This window comes from Palaemon carinicauda, chromosome 35 (assembly GCF_036898095.1).
Source record: "Palaemon carinicauda isolate YSFRI2023 chromosome 35, ASM3689809v2, whole genome shotgun sequence".
Classification (NCBI taxonomy): Eukaryota; Metazoa; Arthropoda; class Malacostraca; order Decapoda; family Palaemonidae; genus Palaemon; species Palaemon carinicauda.
This window is the reverse complement of record NC_090759.1, coordinates 45,066,576-45,085,464: the sequence shown is the minus strand read 5'-3', so window position 1 is coordinate 45,085,464 and position 18,889 is coordinate 45,066,576. Positions and strand designations below refer to the sequence as shown.

At 37.0% G+C, this 18,889-nt stretch overlaps 1 protein-coding gene across 1 annotated transcript in view; it reads left to right on the top strand.

Moving 5' to 3' along the window:
• The window catches only part of LOC137627717 (uncharacterized), a 67,230-nt gene that overhangs the window by 19,191 nt on the left and 29,150 nt on the right, over positions 1-18,889 (top strand). The window contains exon 2 of the mRNA XM_068358976.1: positions 13,151-13,304. Coding sequence (XP_068215077.1) covers positions 13,151-13,304 — 154 coding nt within the window. The remainder of the gene's footprint in view (positions 1-13,150; positions 13,305-18,889) is intronic.

The following is an 18,889-nucleotide window of genomic DNA, read 5'->3' as shown; positions in this document are numbered from 1 at the left end:
ACTCTCCTCTTTGTAAGGGTAATAGAGACTTTAGCTATGGTAATTAGCTCTTCTAGGAGAAGGACACTCCAAAATCAAACAATTATTCTCTAGATTTGGGTGGTGCCATAGCCTCTGTATCATGGTCTTCCACTATCTTGGGTTAGAGTTCTCTTGCTTGAGGGTACACTTGGGCATATTATTCTATCTTGTTTTTCCTCTTGGTTTTTTTTTTTTTTTTTTTTTTTGAAGTTTTTATAGTTTATATATGAAACTTCTAATTTAATGTTAATATTGTTATTTTTTTTTTATTTTGATTGTTATCACTTCTATTGTAGTTTGTTACCTTGTTACCTTTCCTCATTGGGCTATTTTTCCCTGTTGAAGCCCTTGGGCTTATAGCATCCTGCTTTTCCAATTAGTGGTGTAACTTAGCTTGTAATAATAATAATAATAATAATAATAAGTAAAGAGGACATACTACATGAAAAGAGAAATTATTGGAGAAAATAAATTTTTTTGTTTACCAATTATGTGGATTTATGTCATTATTTTATCTGTTGCATGTATTGCATTTTTAGGTTAATAATACCATCAGATGCCTTCAAATGTCCCTCAAAAACTTTAGAAATAATTTTAGACGGGGGTGGGGGAGCTCCTATGAGCCTTCATTAGGGGTTCGCCTTGGACCTGACAAGGCGCATGAACCCCAGCTTAGTTATCTCATGCACTGACATCAGAAGGGGTTGACAGCTCTGTAACTGATCATGCTAGAAAACTCTTTAATGTTTCCTGGCCTTGGAAAATCAGCATCGGCTTGGGTCTTTGATTCAGGACTTATTCGATGCCCGAGAAATTATAATGTATGTTTCGCCCATTCACATTCATATGGTTAGACAAGTAACCTATTTTCTCTGAGTTTCTGGAGGACTTGTTTTATGTACTTGATGTACTGTTTATAATTTAAGCTGAAAGTCAAGATGTCATCAGTATAAAGGGATAATTCACTGAAGAAAGATGGCACCTGCTTTTCGAAGGCCGAAACAGGTGTAATTAAAAGTATATATCCCAAAGGGGATGATGATTGATGTCTTTTCTACATTCTCTTTTGCTAATGGGACTTGATAATAACCCTTCTGGATATCGATTTTCGAGAATATTCCTGCTCCTTTGAGTTGGTTTGTTATTTCTGTGATGTTAGGTAGTAGGTACCTGTTTGGTATTGTTTGAACGTTGAGTTGTCAGTAGTTCCCGCAGGGCCACCATGTTCTGTCTTCTGTAGAAAACATGTGTATGAGAGATGACCATGAGCTGTAGGCTTTCTAGCAGATTCCTGCCTGTTCCATGTTCTAGAATAATTGCTTTGCATTTATTAGTTTGTCTAGAGGCAGCTGGTCCCTCTGTGGCGATATGGTGTTTGATGTGGTGTTATCTGAGTGGGGATGCCATAACATACTGAAAGGGTTTGTCTATTGCCATGATCAGCAAAACTGTACTAATCAGGGACACCCATACTAGATTGGCTTTCCCCAGGCTAATTTTATCTTATTGTAAACTTTAGCATCACTTCCTCCCTCCTGACTTACAGTAGCCCCCAAGTATCTAAATTGTTCTACTTGTTTTATAACTGAGCCCCTACTCTCATGTATGACTATCCTGTCCCTAGCTTTCTTACTGCCCACTGTAACCTCAGTCTTATCAACATTTACCCTCAAGCCACCCCTCTCTAAAGTGTCTTACCACTCTACAATCCTTCTCTCTAATTCTTACTGATTATCAGTGGTAATCACCGTACTCTACATTTAAGAAATCCCACGACTCTTCATTTCTGATCTCTTCCCTCAACACAGCCATTATCAGCACAAATAAAAATGGACTTAATGCTGACCCTGCTGTAATCCAACACTATCTATAAAGTTTTCTGTTTCTCCAACAGCTGTCGTTATCTTTCTTGTCCTTTTGCACATCATTTCAACCATTCTAACCAACTTCTCTGAGACTTTCCTCTTCCTTAAGCACCAAAACATAATTTCTCCTTGGATTCTACCATAAGCCTTTTCTAGATTTACAAAAGCACAGGAAAGCTTCTGGTTTCCCTCTAGCCTCTTTTCCTGTTACTGCCTTACTATAAAAATGGAATCCACAGTCCCTCACACCCTAATGAATCCATACAGCTGTTTCCCAGTCTTTACTATCCCTCTCAATATCTCATCTAGTGCTCTTTCAAAACCTTTGAAACCGGGCTCTGTTAGTTTAATTCTCCTGTAGTTATCACATTCCATTAGATCACCTTTCTGTTTAAATATAGATACCAATAGACTCTCCTCCTAGTCTTTAGGTAATATTTCCTTTTTCCATATTACTCTTAATAAATTCAGCAGCCATTCTTCCGCGCTCGTAGTGTTTTCTTCAACCATCAACTCTTTACTCGAAGTACTGGTCACTCATCCAACTACACCTTCACCGATGAACTCTCTGATCATATTCATTACTTGTCCCACCATAACTCCCATTTGTTCGTCCATACATTCTTCCATTCACTTTTCAATCTCTCTTAATCTTATTTCTACAACTTCTTCCAGTTTTTCTATACTTCTCTTCAGCTCTTTCAGCTCCTTTTGCATCTCCTTTTTACAATTAAATCTCTCATTCTTTACTGAAAACTTCTCTTTGCCAACTCGACCACAATTCCTCCCTTTAAACCTTTAATTGATCCTCCATTTTCATCACTCTTAATTCTAATTTCTATTACTGCTCTCTGTCCAACAGTCTAGTTTTATATTCCAACTTGGCTGTCTCTGTTCGGGAGGGAAAAAAATATTGCGGGATGCAAAACACAAATCCCACACCCTTGAATCTTACTTACTGAAAATAGTCTCTGCATTATAATCTTTTCTACCTTCATAATTGTATAACTGGGCTCTTGCACAGGAAGGATATTTAAAACTAAACATAATCTTAAAACTATCTTTCTTATATTTAACACCATTCAAAAAATACCCCAACCTGACTTGAAATTAATTTAACAAATAGATAAACCACAATCCAACAAAACATCACTATGATAATAAATACTGGTATGCATTGAACTAGATGTTTTGTTAGGTTTTGGTTTGTTTAAATCTGTGAGGGTGTTTATATATATATATATATATATATATATATATATATATATATATATATATATATATATGATGTATAGGCCTACACAAACACTTATATATGTATATATATATATATATATATATATATATATATATATATATATATATATTCTCTGGCTTAAGGGTACATGCAGGCACACTATTCTATCTTATTTCTCCCTAGTGTTTTGTTAAGTTTTTATAGTTTACATAGAAAATATTTATTTCAATGTTGCTGCTGTCCTCAAAATATTTTATTTTGCCTTATTTTCTTTCCCCACTGGGCTTTTTCCCTGTTGGGGCCCCCTGAACTTATAGCATCCCCCTTTTCCAACTGGGGTTGTAGCTTAGCAAGTAATATATATATATATATATATATATATATATATATATATATATATATATATATATATCATCGACTCCTCCCACGCCTATTGACGCAAAGGGCCTCGGTTAGATTTCACCAGTAGTCTCTATCTTGAGCTTTTAATTCAATACTTCTCCATTCATCATCTCTTACTTCGCGCTTCACAGTCCTCAGCCTTGTAGGCCTGGGTCTTCCAACTTTTATAGTGCCTTGTGGAGGCCAGCTGAACGTTTGGTGAACTGATCTTTCTTGGGGGTGCGAAGAGCATGCCCAAACCATATCCATTTACCCCTCATCATGATCTCATCCACATATGGCACTCGAGTAATCTCTCTTATAGTTTCATTTCTAATCCTGTCCTGCCATTTAACTTCCAATATCCTTCTGAGGGATTTGTTTTCAAATCTACTTAATCTATTGGAGATTATTTCATTGTCATACCATGGCTCAAGTCCATAGAGTAACACAGATCTCACTAAACTGATATATAGTTTGATTTTTATATGTAATTTCAGGTGATTTGATTTCCAAATTTTACTTAATGTAGCCGTTGTCTGATTTACTTTTTTCAATGTTTCACCAAACTCTAATTCTAAAGACACTGTATTGGAGATCATAGTTCCTAATACTTTAAATAATTCTACCTCATTAATCCTTTCTCCTTCCAGTGATATTTCATCTTCCATTGCATACTCCATTCTCATCATCTTTGTCTTTCTTCTATTTATCTTCAGCCCAACCTCGTGTGGTATTTCATTCATTCTGGTAAGCAAGCATTGCAAATCCTGTGATGTTCTGCTAGCAAGAACAGCATCATCAGCATACTATAGGTTTGCTGAATTTCTATCACCAATCCAGTCCAATCCTTCTCCACCATCTCCAACTGTTCTACTCATTATAAAATCCATGAGGAGGATAAACAACACAGGTGACAACACATTCCCTTGAAGTACTCCGCTGTTCACTGGAAATTTATTTGATTAGACTCCACTAACATTAACTTTGCACTTGCTTTGCTCATGATCAGACTTTATCAAATTTACATATTTAAGAGGAATTCCATTACAACGCAGGACTTTTCACAAAATTGGTCAGTGCATACTATCAAAGGCTTTTTCATAGTCCACAAATGCCATCAAAAGTGGATATTTGTATTCTACGCATTGCAGTACAATATGTCTTTAAATGAAAATATGGTCACTGCAACTTCTACCTTTTCTAAATCCTGCTTGTTCATCTCACAGCTTTTCATCAATATTTCTCTCCAGTCTCTTTAGAATAAGCATACTATATATTTTCATAACAACTAATGTAAGTGTGATGCCTCTGTAATTATTGCAATCAGTCAGATCTCCTTTTTTGCCATTCATCAGGTTTTGCCTCTTCATGCCACATTCTACAAAATAATCTTGTAAGTAGTTTGGGAGTCACTTAATTTTCGGCCACTATTATCTTGGCAGTTATTCCATCGTATCCAGGGGCTTTCCACCTCTTTAGTGTTTTGAGGATAGCTTCGACTTCAAACACACAGAATTCACTCATAAGCAAATCAAGGTCTTCAGCAGCTTCAGGTATATTAATCAAATTATTCCCTCATATCTCCCATTCATGACCTTACTAAAGTGTTCCATCCAACATTGTCTTTCTTCATCTTCTGTTGTTATAATAGATCCATCTCTCCTTTTGGTGGGTATATGCTTCTTCTTCTTTGCTAGGCGTTATATCTTACCATACTAGGCGGTATATCTTTACTGTGTTAGGCAGTATATCTTATTAATCCATGTTTGCCAACGGTTAAACTCGTAAGAGCGGATGAACAACCTGTGGAATAATGAGAGCTTTGGGTGTTGAGGAAATGCCCCCCTAAATCTCGATGAAGTCACTGGCAGCAGGGTGATGGATTTAGTTTAAGGCGATAAACAAACTATCTCTTCGGGTTTTACTCCTGATGCCTGCTGGTTAATCTTACTAGAACTGGTATGGACCTGCAAGGGTCACTCGCCTTAGTTAGATAGGCACTGTGCATCACAAGGAACTGGCTATCCTTTGATGTATATAGCCAATGAATCCTCTATAGCCTTAGTCAGTCATCGATAGAAAAGATGAAAGAATGGCCCCCGGTCCCGGGAATAGTGTGGTGCTAAGAATCTCACAGTTTATAAAGAAAAATTGAAAATAGGTAATTGGAATGTTAGAACCATGGATAAGATTGAGAAGTTACAGCAAGTGGAGAGTGAATTTATGTGGATATCTTAGCCCTAAGTGAAACACGTTGTAAGGAGATTGGTAAGGAAATGTTAGACCAAGGCAATATGTATATCTACTCTGGAAGGTCAGATAGAGTTGGAAGAGAAGGGGTAAGAATGATGATGACACAAAGAGCAGATTATTACAAGGAAAGTTCAAATCAAAGCAGTGCAATATGAGTATCATAGTTTGCTATGCCCCAACAAATGATTCTCCTGACGAAAGGAAACATGAATGCTATGAAGAACTACAGAGTGCAATAGATGAGATCCCAAAGAGAAATATGACAATTGTGATTGGCGACTTCAATGCTAAAGTTGGAAGGAATAATCAAGGGATAGAGAATGAGATGGGAGCCGAGGGTCTTGGCAAAGTTGGAAATGAAAATGGACACACATTTCATAAGTTTATGTTTGGCAAACAATCTTGTCATTAGAGGTACTCTTTTTCAGCACAAGAACATCCACAAGTACACATGGACTTCACCATGTGGCAATTACAAAATTCAAATAGATGACATTGCCATTAATAAAGAGAGAAGGAGGGCTCTGGGAAATGTAAGAAGCTACAGAGATGCAGATATTTCCACACTGAAATTAAAACTGAAAGCACCCAACAGAAAGGTAGATAGAATAGTCAGGTTTGATACAACTAAGCTTTTAGAAAAAGAGCGCAGAAAAACATTTGCAATTGGATGTAGGAATCGATTTGCAGTTTTAGAGACTCTAAGAGATGAAGAGCAGACAATTAATGAAGAATGGTGTGATATTAAGAACCTATATCAGTCAGTTGGTAGTGAAGTCTTGGGACACACAGTTACAAGGAGAAAGTCAAGGATATCAAATGATACTTGGGATACTATAAAAATTTGATTGTTGAAAGTTTTTAAGGAAGTAATGAAGTTTACAAGGTAGAGCATGCAAAGTATTCCAGTATTGATAGTGAGGTCAAAAGAAAAGTCAGGAATGACTGGAGAGAATATTTAGACAGTAAAGCAGATGGACTGACAAAGCTATGAATTCAGTAAGTGGCTATGGAGTAAGAATAGCTCATATGAAATATATATATATATATATATATATATATATATATATATATATATATATATATATATATATATATTATTACGACTAGCGAATTAAATAAACTTCCGAGCTCCAAAACTCACCTGTTTTATATTACATAATCTGATACACAAGAGAAAACCACTGAACTCTGAAAATAATACGCAGCTCCCACACAATAATATATATGAACACTGAATATCTAAAGGTCTTGTTACGTTACACTCAAAACAAAAACTGGGTGATTACTTTACTTTTAACGGGAATTATTCTAAAACCAGCCTCAGGAGATACGAACAAGCACTGAAATAAGTATTGGTGATCGAAATAATACACACTTTACAAAAATAAATATATTCTATAAAATAATCAATTCAACAGTAATACCTAAAAATAAAGCTCTCGAAATTTCATTCTGAACTAGACTTTAGACTAAGACAAAAAATGACACTTCAAAAAATTATACATTCACTTGTTTCACTAGAAATTAATCTATGAAAATATTTAATTTTGACAATTAATGGAAAAAAGTTGACACTTTAACACTTTAGAAATTAAATAAAAATTACACTTACATATACATAACTGTTACTCTTACGCTCTTTGCTCTCACACAAGGTTACCGAACGGTTAAGCAAAAATAAATACACTTCACTGTTTAACCTAATCTCACAGGGCCAGTCACGAAAACCAATTAGTTTTTATAAAATAACTTTACTCTCATATACACGACATTTCTTACAACTTAAGCCACAGAAATTCCAATGTTTGAACAAACACTATTTACATTTGAGAGAAAACACTATGTACATTTGAGAGGAGACACTGCACGTTGGAGAGGAGATACGTAGTGGCTGGATAGGTACTGGTGAGAGGACTAGCGGAAGCACAGATCTTGTAGGGTGTCAGGCTGGATCTCTCTGGTTCCAAAGCATGGGTCAGTCCATTATATATCATCCAAATTTAATCCAGAAACTTCAAGTTCCTTCTAGCAATGGATTTGATGCATATGCATATGGTCTAGGTGGGTTCTCACAACGTCAGTTTGCCAACTTGGCAGTTTTTGAAGAAGGGTACTATCGTAGCTCAATGAGGCAACGCTCTCAGCTATTCTCCCACCTCCTCTCACAATATTAAAAAAAAGAATAAGTTCTAGGTGAGAACTTTTCTGCAACTTCCAACCATGTGGAAACATGATGCAATCCTTAGCGTGTACGTCATACAGCATACCTTTAAACAAGTTACATAAGACTCCGTAACAAAACTTAGTGAAATGAAAATTTAATTGTTTAAAATGACGTAAATTTACATATACGGAACTGAATGAAAGTACAACTAAATGAATGACGATAGTCTTATGTAATTTACATACATATACTTAATCCTACATGAGTGGAACTCTTCCTACGAGCTGGCTATGCATCTCTTAAGTACACAAATGCAATACGTAAATAAAATATTCTACTCTCATGTTAGACCAGCTTCATAAGAATATATATATATATATATATATATATATATATATATATATATATATGTATATATATATATATATATTTGTATATAATGTGTGTGTAGATGTATACACACACACACACACACACACACACATATATATATATATATATATATATATATATATATATATATAATGTGTGTGTAGATGTATACACACACACACACACACACACACACATATATATATATATATATATATATATATATATATATATATATATATATGTGTGTGTAGATGTATACACACACACACACACACACACATATATATATATATATATATATATGCGTGTGTGTGTGTGTGTGTAGATGTGTGTGTGCATGTATGTGTGGACATGGAAACTATATTGTACACACTCTAGACTGAAATATCTAGAAAAACAGTCACAGCTCCCTGGGCCGACGGTGACACTGCAATCTATTTTATGGAGCAGTCAATTCCACATTCTACGTTTGGTCCTCATCATGGCCATCAACATATTTAATCTTTTAAGGATAATTCAAATAATTAATTTCTTAGAGAGTAAAAGTCGTCATCATTCATAATATTGCCAGCACAAGCTTTTCCAAGTTTGTAATCGTGTCCGTTTCAGTTCGAATATAACAAAAACTTCTACAGCAGAGGAGGGAGAAGAATTGGTCTTACTCAAAGTAGAATACAGGACAAAGGAGAAAATAAACAGAACAAAAGAGACTATGAACACTCTTAGTTAAGTAAACTATCACACTATGATAAAAAAATAATAACTGATTCTATTTTCACAACCACACCAAGAAAAGATAATCAATACTTACTTATTAATGAATAAATACACTTCCAAACTGATATACAAATCCAGGCACTATAACAACATTCCTCTACTGTATTCAAAAATCAAAAAGCAATCACTCAAGACATTTACTACCGTCCTAACCTTTCTTACAAAATAAAATGTAAACAACATACCTTCAATTATTTAACAGTCTTACTTGCTACAAACTATCAATACACAAACTACCTCGTTCACTCACTGGCATTCTCTCTCATATACTCTGAAGGATTTGGCAAACCAAAACAAAACGAATGTTGAAAATATTAAAAAAAAGGATCTCCACAATCTCACCTAGCAATCTTTACTCATATGGTCAGTTAACTGGAGTGCAAGGGCAACGTCAAGTTGGCTGCTATTAAACTACAAGCAGGTGAGGAGTTTCGCCTGGACCCGAGCTTCCACCTTCACCTTTCCTTTTTGGATACTAGAAGCCTAACTCTGTCTTTTCCCCATTTAATGGTACTTTGGTACTATGAATGCAGAAGATGACACTTCTCAATGACTTCTTCCCTTGCATGTGCTCATGTGTGATTTTATTCCCAGGTCAGTGCAGTGCCAGCGCCAGTATGCATTACTATTGCTCCCCAGTAACAATGACCCCCCAGTGCAGTGGTTCAGGTCAATGAAACTCCTTTAGCTTCTACCCCTGTGGAAGAACTGTTGCCATCGGTCACTTAGACCTCAAGGCCTCTATGCATACAGAGTAAGAAGAAATAGAAGTCCAGAGGAAGGCCTTTAGCAAGAAATCTTGCGGAGTTTCTATTCATTTCTTCTTGAGGGACAGATCTCACTTTGTGGTCGGTCAATGGGATCATGAAGCAGGTGTGAGCAGTCATGCCCATGCCTGATCACCCTTACTATCGGCCAGGTGAACGTAGAACTCGAGATTCCACCTTATCCCTTCCTTTTAGGACATTGAAGGACAGCTAGATCTGTAGTGGCACTGGTCAAGCGCCAGGGATCTCCCCATCCATTCAGTTCCAGCAGAACAGGAGGTATAGGAAAATCTCAATTTGTGGTTGAACAACAAGAATTTCATCAAAGAAGTACCTCTCAACTCTCCCTCTTCTAAAGATGCTTCTGTTCTTGGATGCACAAAGAAAGTTAATGGGCTTCATTGCTTTGGAAGTGTGGACCATAAAAGAACAGGAACTACATATTAACGTTTTGGAGATGCAGTTGGTATTTCAGGCTCGACAAGCATTTCAGCAATGGGTGATGGGTCACTTGGTAGTGCTGACGAGTGACAATATGATGGTAATAGTTTATAACAACAAGCAATGATGCCCTATCTCCCTGCACCTCTGAGAATTGAAAAAGCTGATGTATGCCTGGGTGCCGAGCAACTCTGAAGAGCTATGAGCAAGGTACACTCAAGCAAGAGGAACTTCCTAGCAGATAAGCTTGATCTTAAGGGATAAGCTGTAGAGATGGAATATCCTTACATCGTTGTGTGCAAGAAAGGCTCTTAGCATTGTGTGGGTCACCAATGATTGACCTGATTCCCACATGGCTATATAGAAAGCTTGTGATGTTCTGTTTTCATATCCCGGACACATGGGCAGCATTTGATGATGCATTTAAGATGCATATACTTTTCCTCCATTGAACATGATTCTCTTATTGACCAACTGTGTGTTGACTGCCTCAGGTCTCAGGATGACTCTGGTGGCTGTCAAATAGCTCAAAGATAAGTAGTATCCTATAATACTGGCCATTTTCATCAAGGTCGCGAGAGTTATTCCCGTAGCCCACTCTTCTGTCAGAGGTACCATCATTCTGTGAAGTCGTTTGCACTTCACAGATGGAAACTATCTAGCATCTCTTCTAAGCAGAAAGCATTTTGGCCAGGACTGTGAATATGTCTGGGTATCTGTGATTATCCTCTGCGGTTGTCTGCTGGTGAAATTGGGCCATCTTCTGTGACTGATGACATAGAAGGGGTGTCTCTCTGGTCAGATCATCTCTTCAGCAGATCCATGTGTTCCCCATTTACCTTTACCAAGAGAAAATACTCTTAGTCTCTACCCTTTAAGGCTATCATTCAGCCATGAACTAAGTTGTGGTGGTCGATGTGATAATGTACCTGACTGGTGATCACCAGACTGGGGTTTGAGTCCCACTCAATCTCCTTAGTTCCTTTGGTCGCTGCAACCTCATCGTCCTTGTGAGCTAAGGATAGTGGGTTTTGGGGAAACCCATAGGTCTGTCTGCTGAGTCATCAGCAGCCATTTCCTGGCCCTTCTTGGTCCTAGTTTGGTTGGAGAGGTGGCTTGGGTGCTGATCATATGTATACATGGTCAGTCTCTAGGGCATTGTCCTGTTTGAAAGGGCAATATCACTGTCCCTTACCTCTGCCATTCATGAGCAGCCTTTAAAACCTTTAAAGGGTTTCGATTGCTTCTCTTTGGAAATTGTCCATGGTTCTGAGAAGCTTCAAATACTCTTGCTCCTCCTTGGACCTCAGGCTTCTGAGGTAGTATGAGGCCTTCATCCTCAAGTATGTCACTCAATGTCACTCAAACACCATAAAAGCATCCCCGAAGGTCATCTGACAAAGCCCTAACACTCAAGACTGTTATTTTATTAGCCTCCGGATCAGCAACAAGAGTAGGTGAGTAGCACAGACTATTACAGAAAGTCAGACATATGGAGGGTTGGAAGAAATTCTCCTGCCAGTCTTTGTGACAAAAACTTAAAACTTGAGTCTATGACCCAAGGTTCAAGACTTCCATCGCCTCCCAGTGAGATATATGTGGAGTGTATTGAGAAGGATGCCGCTGAGTCCTGATAGAGCGCTGCAGCTCTATCTGAAAAGAATTTTGTATCTCAGGCCTGAGCATCTGAGACTCTATTAGCAATAGTAGGAACAAGAAGGAAGTGTCTAAGAACACCATGTCTTTCTGGCTTTGCGAGACAATCAAGTGAGCTTTTCCATAGGCCAACAAGGGGTTTGAGCACCCAGATTAGGCAAAATCTCACAAAATCAGGGATATCAGCTTGTCAGTTGGCTTCTTGAAGAAATCGCTGGTGTATCAAGCACTGAAGGCAAGTGTCTGGAAGCACCAGACTACTATCACCTCCTTTACCTACTGGACTATACACAAATGTTTTTGGAAATTTTTTTCCCTTGGTCTTATACTGACTGCTCAACAGGTTGTATTGCCAGCCCACCTCTCTCACAGGACAGAAAGTATCTTGTCTAAGGTAGCACAAGTTTAGATTGAACGGTAGAATTGAGCAACTGTTGCGTGTTAGACCAGACGCCTAATGCTTGTAAGCTTAATAACAGAGTAACTGTTTTTAACATACATGATCTGTGAAGAATACCTCCATCATCGTCCTTTAACAAAGGGGAAGATTGTTGAATATATACTAAACCCATTTGTCATCATTTACCTATTATCATATTCTCGAAGACATGACTCTAGCATGGATTCCTCCATGACCTAGTACTGTGTTACATAAACCAGGTACTAGCCCAAGATCTATCAGCTATGTTTAACTTCAAAGAGGATGTTGGAGTTGCCTTTCTTGCTCCTGTATGGGACTAGGACAAATGTTATTTCCACTTCTGTTTCTAGGACACTTACTCTCGCTATTCAATGAGTCTGCTATTTAAAGGATGAAAGGTTTTTATTTGCATAGGAACATATATGGAATTTTAAAGCAATTGGTATTTTCCCTAACTATACGAACTTGATTCCTGTAAGTTATATTTCCTCTTTCAACCATCCCTCCCAGTCCTGAACAGAAGGTCAAATATGGTTCGTCTTTGACAGGCAGGCTGGTGGGATTATCTCCCTTTCACCACCTGTCATTAATTAACAACCTTGACAATGATTCAAAGGCCTTGAAGCTCACGCTAAAGCTATCTCCTACAAAAAGTATTCAGGTCTGTATAGCTAGGAAAAATACAAATCACTTTTAAAATTTGATATATTAGTGCAGTTTGATAAATTTTGATGATCTTGCAGTTGATATAGTATCTAAACTATCTACCCAACCTCATATCCACAGACTTATGCAAGGGGAAAGAGCCTTAGCCACAGTGGTTGCAACGTCCTTATCACTGCTTGCGGTACTGGTAGCACTAATGGCAGCAACTGGAGCACAGGCCCAGACGGTCACTTACACCTTCACCAAATTCCCTTACAAAGAGTCTGTGGCCAATGTACGTAAGTTAATCTTTTAGTTATTTTAAAATGATTAAGTGAGAATTAGATTAATTTCTCTTACGCTTCTGCAAACCTATCATCATTTAAATGGGAAATAGTTTGGTATGAACTGGAATTGCACTAGAATTACTGATAAGGTAATTATGGTAGGTAGTGACAGGTGAGTTAGGGGGATTACCCACCGGCATGACTAGGTCAAGCCACTTTTAACATTGACTGCTTGGTGAAAAGGTATGTTGCTGGTAACTCCTTATATCTAACTTTGCTGCTGAATCTTTATAATTTGTTTTAAATGATTTATTTTTAGGTACACTTGCTTGTCACTTGCAGAAGTATTCTGAAAGGTAAAATATGGCAAAATGGTTTGATTTGTGAGTCCCTATGCGTCGTGCCTTTTGTTGGGGTCGCGTGACTTCACATTCTTTCCCTTTAATGAGTGTCGATCACACTCTTCCCAATATGAAGACTTGGAGAGCCTCTCAAAGAGCAAGTCATCCTGTACTGTTATAGTATCCTTCACCCAGGAGGGAGTTACCCCAGTTTAGACCTGAGCGTTGCTCGTATCTATTTGTTCCCAATAATGACTACCTTACCCTTAAAGAGTTGTGACTCTTTACATAATCTAGGAACTCCATCTATCTATGTTTTGTGGGCACACCTGGTGTTGCTAGTGTTGCCCTTGTGTTGACCCTTGTGCAGTGCATTATAATGTGGTGCTAATGTCAGTGAGCTTTCCTTGTGATCACCATGTAACAGAAATCCCTAGTGTAGTATTTTTTTCCCTGTTGAGGAAGATCTTATAGCATCCTCCTCTGTTGGGGCAAAGTCATTGCTTGACGCTCAGACCTTGATTCCTCTGGTTGTAGTGAAGGGAGAACGGTTTGCAAAGAAAGAACAAGTAAGTTCCTTCCCTCTTTTCCTCCTCTTTCACTTCGCTCCTCTTATACTCTTTTTGGATATTTCTGAGAAAAGAAGTTGAGGGAAAATTACATCATAAAAAGACCTCTCATTAAATGTTTTTTGAGACTTTTAGCAATTGTTCTCTTCCAGGAGGGAGTAAGAGGACTCGCTGACTGGTACCTTCAGGGTCAGTTGAGTGATTGATCACCAGTACGGTAGTCAGGTGAGGGTAGGGTATTTAAGTATATAGTGACATGGGAGGATTGAGCCATGTCCTTAGAGAGTTGTTCTCCTCCTATAGGATGGGGTAGCAGAGCTCACTTTTTGACTGGTTCCTTTGTGGTTGGTCAATTAGAGCGTGAGCTTGGTGTGACAGCAGCTGCTGTTGCATTGGTTGCAGACAAGCTACTCCACCTTGACCAAGCACCAGTGTCCTAATCCAGTTGAGGGTGAGGAATAAAATCTGTCTTTAGAAGCCATCCTCCATTTTGGGAAGGGTAACAGAGCGCACCTGGTGACTGGTATCCATGGATTTGGTTAACTAGAAAATGAACCCAGTATAACAGTTGCTGCTTATGTAGGCCTACCGTTAGCAGGTAATCGGTCCTACACCATACAGGTGAAGATGGAACTTGATCATCAATCTTCCCAAATTATTTCCAGAAACTGGAGGACCTTCCTGTGTTTTCCTGTCATGTAGCACTGGGTTGATATGAAAAGAAAATTATGGTTCGACCTGGCAATTTTCCCCCAAAACTCACAAGGAAGGAAGGTTAGTCTTCGAACCTCTGTGACTGATCCCCACTGTTCATGCTTTTCGACAATCAAACCTGGTCACCACTCACCAGAGGGAATGATACACAGTACCACTTTTAGTCCACAGTAAATCGGTGGTGTCGACGATGATTTTCCTGACATGGAGTTAGGCCGTTCACATCTCGGTCCATTATCTGCCTCTTAGTCATATGTTACTGGATTCCTCCTTGGATTTGAGGCCCCAGAGAGAGTTGACAAGTATTTATCTCTTTTGAACAGGTTTCATAATCTGAAAGGGCCTACCACTGGTCAGCTTTCAACTTTCTTTTATGGTAGTCTTTGAAAATTCGTAAGTACAATGGTCTTGACAAGGCAACCACAGTGTAGCAGGATGCCAAAACAAACCCCACACCCTTAAATTTAACTTTACTGACAAAAAATCCTTTCAGCAAACTTTATCCTTTCTTTACATTTACAAACTGGACTCTTGTACAAGAAGGATATTTAAACTTTTGAGTATCCTTAACCCTATATTTGCTTAAACTAATTATTATTATTATTATTATTATTATTATTATTATTATTATTATTATTATTATTATTATTATTATTATTATTATTATTATTAGCTAAGCTACAACCCTAGTTGGAAAAGGAAGATGTTATAAGCCCACGGGCTCCAACAGGGAAAAATAATCCAGTGAGGAAAAGAAATAAGGAAATAAATAAACAATATAAGAAGTAATGAAAAATTAAAATAAAATATTTGAAAAACATTAACAACATTAAAACAGATATTTGATATATACACTAAAAGGACTTATGTAGCTTGCTCAACATAAAAACATTTGCTGTAAGTTTAAACTTTTGAAGTTCTACTGATTCAACTACCCAGTTAGGAAGATCATTCCACAACTTGGTCACAGCTGGAATAAAACTTCTAGAGTACTGTGTACTGTAGTATTGAGCCTCATGATTTAGTAGGCCTGACTATTAGATTAACTGCATACCTAGAATTACGAACAGGAGGAAACTGTCCGGGAAGATCTGAATGTAAAGGATGGTAAGAGTTATGAAAAATCTTATGCAACATGCATAATGAACTAATTGAACGACGGTGCCAAAGATTAATATCTAGATCAGGAATAAGAAATTTAATAGACCGTAAGTTCCTGTCCAACAAATTAAGATGAGAATCAGCAGCTGAAAGACCAGACAGGAGAACAATACTCGAAACAAGGTAAAATGAAAGAATTAAAACACTTGAGAATAGATTGATCACCAAAAATCTTGAGAGACTTTCTCAATAAACCAATTTTTGGTGTAATTAAAGAAGACAGACCTAATAATATCCATAAACACCAAAAACGACTTAAACTAACATACAAAAATATATATTTGTTTTTATGCTTATGACCTCACCAAAGTTGGAATGGCCGTTAAGCTTTTATTATTATTATTATTATTATTATTATTATTATTATTATTATTATTATTAATTGCTAAGCTACAACCCTAGTTGGAGAAGCAAAATGCTATAAGCCCAGGGGACCCAACAGGGAAAATAGCCTAGTAAGGAAAGGAAACAAGGAAAAATTAAATATTTTAAAAACAGAAACAACATTAAATTAAATATTTCCTTTATAAACTATAAATACTTCAACAAAACAGGAAGAGAAATTAGATAGAATAGTGTGCCCGAGTATACCCTCAAGCAAGAGAACTAAAACCCAAGACAGTGGAAGACCATGGTACAGAGGCTATGGCACTACCCAAGACGAGAACAGTGGTTTGATTTTGGAGTGTCCTTCTCCTAGAAGAGCTGCTCACCATAGCTAAAGAGTCTCTTCTACCCTTACCAAGAGGAAACTACACTGAACAATTGCAGTGCAGTAGTTAACCCCATGGGTGAAGAAGAATTATTTGGTAATCTCAAAAAGCATAGGCCAGACTACTCGGTGTATGTGTAGCCAAAGGGAAGGATCCAATGTAGTACTGTCTGGCCTGTCAAGGAACCCCATAACTCTCTAGCGGTAGTATCTCAATGGGTGGCTGGTGCCCTGGCCAACCTACTACTGTTAAAATAGCTAGCTGCCTGGTGGCAGGTAAGCATTGCTTATCCAACGTTTATATATAACTCAAACTTGCTAAAATATTTGTTCAATAAAAATTATGAACCTCTGACCATACTTTTAAATCAAAATTAGATATATGTAATGGTTTGGCAATAAAATAAAACCACTTGGTAAGTAAACAAAATATAATCAAAAGAATCAAAATTGGAATTAATAATTTAATATATATATATATATATATATATATATATATATATATATATATATATATATATATATATATATATATATATATAATACTTATACCGTGAGATATATATTGAAATAAAGACATTCGGTTACTACAATTAATGACTTTAGTTAATTTATATAATTAGATTCTATTACTTGATTACTGAACCTAATCATTTAATCAATAGTATTAATAACTGAATGATACGGATGTATTGATCTAATAAACCTGCATCATTCTGTTATGTTTCCTTGCATAAATATCAACAAATATTCTATGCCCTACTCAGGATTAATATAGTGCCCTGTCCTCATCATCATCATCATTATCATCATCTCCTACGCCTATTGACGCAAAGGGCCTCGGTTAGATTTCGCCAGTCGTCTCTATCTTGAACTTTTAAATCAATAATTCTCCATTCATCATCTACTTCACGTTTCATAGTCCCCAGCCATATAGGCCTGGATCTTCCAACTCTTCTAGTGCCTTGTTGAGCCCAATTGATAGTTTGGTGACCTATTCTATCTTGGGGAGTGCGAAGACAATGCTCAAACCATCTCCATCTATTCGTCACCTTGATCTCATTAACATGTGGCACTCGAGTAATCTCTCTTATAGTTTCCCTTCTAATATTGTCTTGCCATTTAACTCCCAATATTCTTCTGAGGGCTTTGGTCTCAAATCTACAAAATCTGTTGGATATTGTTTCATTGTTATACCACGACTCATATCCCCATACAGTAACACCGATCTCACTAAACTGATATATAGCCTGATTTCTATATATAATTTCATGCGATTTTATTTCCAAATTTTACTTAACCTAGCCATTGTCTGATTTTCTTTCTATAATTTTTCATTAAACTCAAATTCTAAAGATCCTGTATTAGAGATAATGGTTCCTAAATGTTTAAATGATTCGACATCATTATTCCTTTCTCCTTAAAATGATATTTCATCATTCATTGAATATTCCGTTCTCATCATTTCTGTCTTTCTTCTATTTATCTTGACCCCAACCTCATGTGATATTTCATGCATTCTGATAAGCAAGCTTTGCAAGTTCTGTAGTGTTCTGCTAATAAAGACAGCGTCATCAGCATACTCTAGGTCAGCTAATTTCTTGTTACCAATCCAATCCATTTCTTCTCAACCATCCCCAACTGTTCTATTCATTACAAAATCCATGAGGAGGATAAACAACATAGTTGACAACACATTCCCTTGGAGTACTCCACTCTTCACTGGATATTAGTTTGATAGGACGCCACTAACGTTAACTTTACACTTGCTATCCTCATGAACAGACTTAATAAAATTTACATATTTAAGAGGAACTCCATAATAACGTAGAACTCTCCACAAAATTGTGCCGATGCACACTTCATAGACCACAAATACCATCAAAAGTGGATATCTATATTCTACACATTGCTGTACCACATGTCTCACACTGAAAATTTGGTCTGTACAACTTCTATCTTTTCTAAATCCTGCTTGTTCTTCTCTCAGCTTTTCATCAATCTTTCTCTCTAGTCTCTATAGAATAAGCATACTAGATATTTTCATAACAAATGACGTAAGTGTGATGCCGCTGTAGTTATTGCAATTAGTCAGA